We start from the raw sequence: 6,213 nt of genomic DNA on the forward strand, positions 1-6,213 counted from the left end.
AAAGCAGATCTCTAATGCTATTTGAAGTCTTCTTCCCAGTACTGAGAAACTCTTAGATTCTCTAAACCTGTATGACTGAAGATATTAAGAAAAATTCAGTGTTGTCAGAGTCAGCATGCACTGACTATTCACCTAAATGATTTTGCTGTATCTTCTTGTTACAATACATTAGTAAGTGGCCATACTGTTATACCTTACAACTTTTACCATCTTTGGTTTGTTGTCTTTGAGTTTTGAAAGTAACGCTTTCATTGTTCGACCAGTCTCAATAATGTCCTGAAAAAAGATTAAAAAAATAAATTATCCTCAGAGTCAGAAAGAAAAAACAGACTGTCAGTGGATTAACTGAAAGCATAAAAACCAGTCAACAACCCTGGCAGCACAATAACAGAATTAATTGTTGGTTTATATACAATAGATATTAACTTGCAAAATGGGGAGAAAAAAGTCCATGTCGTTTCCCCCCCCCCAGTCTTTACTTACCTCTACTACTAACACATTCTGGAAAAGATCATGTAGGGAGAGAAAAAAAAATAAAATTATATGGCAACATTCAGTGAATTATACAGACAGGAAAAGTTTGCACTACAAACTTCAGTTCCAAGTTAGTTGCAATTGATTTTCAAAGGAGTTTGTCACTTAACTACTTACATTATTTTAGTGCTTTCTGAGGAGTCTTTCTGTAACTATTTACAGAAGCATAAAATATTGTGAGAAAACCACCTATGTCAAGTTTTATATATTTTTCTATATAGCAATAGCATTCTAAAACCATACTGCATGAGTCAGTTTAAGATGGTTCATTTCTGGGGACTGTGGGATAAGAAGTGGAACAGGATCTTTAGAAGCATTCAGTGCTGATCGTATTGTTTCCACTGAGATCAGTGGGAATTACTCATTATTTCAAAACATGTTAAGTGCCTGTAAATACGTAGTATCAAATTCTTAATAAAGATAGACTTCCTGGAAGATACATAAGAACTGTTCTTTTCCCTTAAAAGCTGAAGATGCCAATTCATACCTTCCCATTTAGTGTAGATAGTTCCTCACCAACAATACTGATTTTTTCTGTAGGTGAGTCATTCTAGAAGGAGAAAGAAGAGAGGGAAGTCACATCAAACATGCTCTGAAGTATTATCTTGTGTGTGTATGAAGGGTGTGCTGCTCTTGCTTTTTGCTTATCAAATGACACTTGCAACTTTACACAGCACTCTTTCAGTAAAACAGCTTTTATGCAGCTGAGAGCAAGAGGAGAAAGTGAAGATGTTTGCATGGAACAAGAGTACATCCACATTCATAGAATAAACATCATTGCTTTTGGCTATTTTATTACTACAGGTTTATTTTAGAATTCCATGAAACATTTATAGGATACTGTAAACTGTTGTATTTAGCATGGGGGAAATTTTGATCAGTGCACAGAGCTCTAGGCTTCAAAGTGGGGAGAAGATAAACCAGAAAAAAATAGCATAAGTCATCGCTTTACAGATGTTGGCTCAGGCCGACTACAGTTGGTCAGGCAAGAGACACCTGTTTACCAACACTCAGATTATGAAAACAAGTCTCTCCAATATTATCTGTAGGAAAAAAAAATAATGCAGAGAGAGACAATAGCAAGTCTCTGATGTGAAGCTCCTCTCCAGACTCCTTCCCACCAAAGGGTGCCGTGGTAAAGACAGAGTAGAACCTGTATGGAAGCTTTGGGCTGGAGAGGAGGACGTTGGAGACCTAACCCTGGCTTTGCCATGTTAAATGTTCTATTATATGTTAATTCCAGTGAATATACAATATCATCCGATTGTTGGGGAAGATCAGTAAATCAGTTACTTTTCAGTATGTGGTACATTAAGTTACTTTGAACAGGACAGATTCATAAACTCAATTTTTGTGGAATTTTCATGTAAACTAACAGTATTCATAATGTCAGTCTACGAGGAAAGTCAAGTTTTCCCAGGAAAAGAAAGTTGCTTACGCAGTAGCTTTTTATTCTGACAAAATCCACGGTAACAGGCACAGATTTATCACCATTTTGATTTAGTGCTTTTATATGGTCCAGCAAATCAGCAAAGAACTTATAGCCGCCTTTAAGGACACAAAGCGCAACAATGTGATGGCTTCCCATATCTTGCATGATATCTCTAGCCAAACGTTCTGTCCTGAAAGGGAAAAAAACCAAATCCTTTAAAGTGTTTTGCATATTATATTTGTTTGTCATATATTAAGCAATGTCCAAGTTAAAATTCTGATCTTACTATTAAGTTTTTAAAACCAGAAAATCGTGACCACGTTAAGACATAAGAAAGTTAGTTACGTATTGGCAGTTCACAAGATGACCCCTACTCAACATACTGCTGATTTAATCCATATATCTAAACAATGGAGGATAAGAAAGCTTAAAGATATTTGAAATAACATGGAAATTTAAGTGGAGCTGTAGAGGAATCCTCTCCATTAAACTCCAGAACACAAGTGTTACCGCTGCAGGGTTTCCATGTTTTTCACAGGCTACAAAGGGCAGGGCATCGGCCTGCTCATTTGGAGGGAAATGGATCATTGGCATCACTAGCACTGCTCTTTGTTGATTACCCTCATACCTGTCCAGGATGAGTCCATGAGGAATGAAGACTCTTTCTAAATCTTCTTCATAATGCTTAGGAATGCAAAATAGATTTTTATTATAGCCGCTTTCTTCATCTCTTATCTGCGAGAGAAAGGGAAATAGCTCTAAGAGTAAAGACAAAGCCACACAGGAAAAAATCTTCCGTCTCTGATAATGCAGAGAAAGACTCCTCTCTTCTCCCCACCCTCTCCCCCCACTCCCACACCCTGCTGCCTGGCAATAATATATCAAAATTAAAATATATCTTGTTCATTTATGAAGTGGAGGTACAAAAGCAGGCAAGGAAAAAATAAAATGAGGTGGAAGCAATTGTGAATAAGAGGGCTAATTTGTAAGTATTAGAAATAAGTTAAGAAAAAACCTCAAATTAGTGTGATTTTGTCAGATCTAATATTGCCCTGTTATTGTTAAAAAATACAGAACTAGTTGAAAGAAAAATTCAAAGCTGACTCAAAGCTTCACCAGTGTGAAATAGGTTAACTACACACCAGTTGCATTCCACAGAACTCAATACAGTATAATTCAAAATATGAGAGTGCTGCATCATACAGATTTCTTTGGTGGAGCATATGTTCCTAATAGCTTATGGTCTGTTTATTGAGCAGCAAAGTAGACAACTACTTGAGTAGAAGGGGAAGTTTTAAAGGAGTGATTTTATTCAATGTTTTTGGTGAGATTGTATATCTTTTCTCTCAGACTTGGTGTATGACAGCACAGAGCTATGAACTAGGCAATAGTAGCAAAAAGTAACAAACAAGTTAACACCTGCAAACTCTTTAGACACATTAATTGGTTTTAATTCTCCTTTTTTGGCATAGGAGAGATGAGTGCTTAGGAAGAAAAGAAAAAATGGACTGTTGGGAACAGAAATAGGTTATTACTTGTGAAACTTGGAGCAGCCACAAAAATAAGATAACCAATTACTGCTGTTTCTTTTAAATTGGCCACAAGTAGCCCACTTCATTTAAAGATAAAACTAGAGAGACAGGTGTTAACAAGAATTTCAAAGACCAGGATATGATAATACAAGGCAATGCGTATAGAATCTCATCCTGGCTGAACTACCTGTATTCTGCAAGTAGTCAAAATTGATGGGCCTTGATATTCCAAGTTGGATTTACAGCACTACAGTGTTAGCAGTACTATATTGCTGTTTTCTTCATGGCTAAAGTCAGTGAAGTGAAAGCTTAGGAGCTTAGGTAAAGGATAGATTTCAAATTAAGTTTGTTTGTGCTTTGTTAACCTTGGAAGAGATACTGGCAGTTACACTGGAATCAGCTGCTGATGAGGCTGGACAGTAGCATCTATGAGCAGCCTTTAATGCAGCGCAGAACTGCTTATTGTTGTTTGAGTGTTGTATTAACCCAGTTGGCCAGGTTGAAATGGGCTAATTTCTGCCTGTGTAAGGTTGCTAGTGGTGACAGACAGAATACACATACAGGATACACGATTCTGTCAACGAGAAGCAGTGAGGATAGGGCATAATTAGAAGCATTGTTCCAAGATAAAGGTGTTTATTTGAGACTATTGGAACATATAAGCATCATTGTTATTCGGAGTACAGGAAAATCACCTTTAATGATAGTCACTGACATGATAAGCAGTTTAAAAAGAGCAGGTTGTTTGTTTTGTTGTTTGTTTGTTTTTTTGCTAAGATCCCCATCTCTATTGCATTCTGCTAACTGCAACTTAAATGCAATGACTGTGCTACCTGAGACTTGAGCAGTTTTTCTTTTGCCCGATCATGATACCGATTGCCATATTTAATGGACTTCAGCCTTAACGTTTGCTTTTGCAGTTATAATTTGGGCTTTCATCTGCACAGCGATGAAAGTTAGAGTTCAGCCTTGTTGCCAATGAATTTAGCTTCCTGCTGCATTTGATGAGAGGCAGCACAACTGGTTCAGCTCAAGTGAGGAATGAGCTTTGTCTGTGTTAACGTAACTATTGAGTAAAGCTAATCTTGAAGCATCTAAGTGTGCATAGTGATTCCTGCTAATAGCTACTCCAGCAGTGCAGCTTAGTACCTATTGTTTGATTAACAACTATGCTTATTGAGACTATTTCGTGAAAACAATGTCTGCTACATTAATACCTTGTTTGTTGCTACCTGTGAAGCTTTTTTCAAGGTCTGCTGAAAGGTTCAGGAGCGACTTTAAGGATTGCATCAGTTTGAGCACCACATCACCATAGCAACATGCTGCATATACCTTACAGGCTCATAAAAACATTTGCATTGTGGCACATGCTAAATAATACAGCAGCATTCCCTCCAATCAGTTCACTAAACTATCACACAAAGTCATTAAATGTTTAAATCACGAGCTTATAACTTGAGGAATTAGTTGTATAATTTAGATTCAGTCTCATCTGTTGTTCATTTACTGATCTAGGTTTATGAGTTTAAGGGGGGAAAACAACAAAATGAACTACAACAATTATGTACAATAAAGAGATTCATAAATAGGCATTATTTCATCAACATAGAATGAAAGAACATGAATATAGGTATATTAAAGTCAACTAAATAACGTTGTAAGTTTGTAAAAAAACTGAGTCTATAAAGATGCCTCTGTTCTGAAAGCCAGTTTTTCTCCTGAGTAAACATTAGAAATAGGGCCTTTCATCAGTCATTATTTCTAATGTTCTACTATTTTTGCTGAAGCTAGCCTCTCCCCCCCACACAAAGCTCCTTTCAGTCACATAACCAAATATAAGTGCCTTACGCTTTCTTACCTGCAGTCCATGAGCCATAACTTTGAACTATCGCTGAATGAGTTGATATTATTACTGCAGTTTGTCTTCCTCTATTTTCATCTTGCAGTCAGATCATGACCTGCTTCTAAAAGGTCAAGATTGCCATCCTTCCTTCTACTAATGCACTGACATCACAATCCCAGGTTCTTACTTAACCAGATTAACTAGAAATAAAACAGGCATTAGCCTTGCTGCAACCAATCAGAGTAAAGATACGGGGAACGAGGGAGATGCAAAAAGGAAGGACATGAATCACATTAGTGGGAGAGACAAGGTAGGGTAGTGGGTTTTTTATTGCAAACACAAATGAGGTATTTGGTTGTAGCAGATTCAGTGCTATATGTAGAAGGCAATTTCATGTACCAGTTTCTTACACAATATTTGCACATTCGTTGTTGTGATAAAGTCCACATCTTTTTAAAATTCTTGTGTTAACTTGCTGTCAGAAATCAATATTTGAATAAACAAAGTCATATTCTTAAAGATGACTTGAAGCAGAGGTCTACAGCTGTTAAGACATGGTGAACCCTCCCTGACATTCTTCTAGGTCATCCTTTCATAAAATGAGGGGGTGATCGTTTCAGTAACATGCTCCACATAATTTGAAATCAAATCCCTTTGACATTCACTGTTATCTGATTATTTTAGTGTACCAAACTGCACTATTATCTGGGATTAACATGAAAGTCTCTGATTTCCGAAAATTAATCCTACTAACAAAATGAGCTAACACCAGCTTGCATACAACATGTTACATTCTGTTCTTACCAGGCTGGGTACATTTTATTAATTCAACTAGTTCAGTGTTTTCTTGGGGAGAGGGCACATTAATGAAA

At 36.8% G+C, this 6,213-nt stretch overlaps 1 protein-coding gene across 1 annotated transcript; it reads right to left on the bottom strand.

Annotated features, from left to right (window-relative positions):
* Nucleotides 1–193: 193 nt before the first annotated feature.
* LOC104519999 (hypoxanthine-guanine phosphoribosyltransferase) lies at nt 194–5,374 on the bottom strand (the record flags this gene model as incomplete). The annotated part of the gene is made up of 6 exons (XM_010165327.1): nt 5,357–5,374; nt 2,595–2,701; nt 1,973–2,156; nt 1,022–1,084; nt 484–501; nt 194–276 (listed from the first exon to the last, which is right to left on the bottom strand). Coding segments are annotated over exons 1-6 (473 nt in total), but the record flags the coding sequence as incomplete, so codon positions are not given.
* Between the last annotated feature and the right edge of the window lie 839 nt (nt 5,375–6,213).

The sequence above is a fragment of the Antrostomus carolinensis genome, unplaced genomic scaffold, assembly GCF_000700745.2.
Source record: "Antrostomus carolinensis isolate BGI_N321 unplaced genomic scaffold, ASM70074v2 scaffold6723, whole genome shotgun sequence".
Classification (NCBI taxonomy): domain Eukaryota; kingdom Metazoa; phylum Chordata; class Aves; order Caprimulgiformes; family Caprimulgidae; genus Antrostomus; species Antrostomus carolinensis.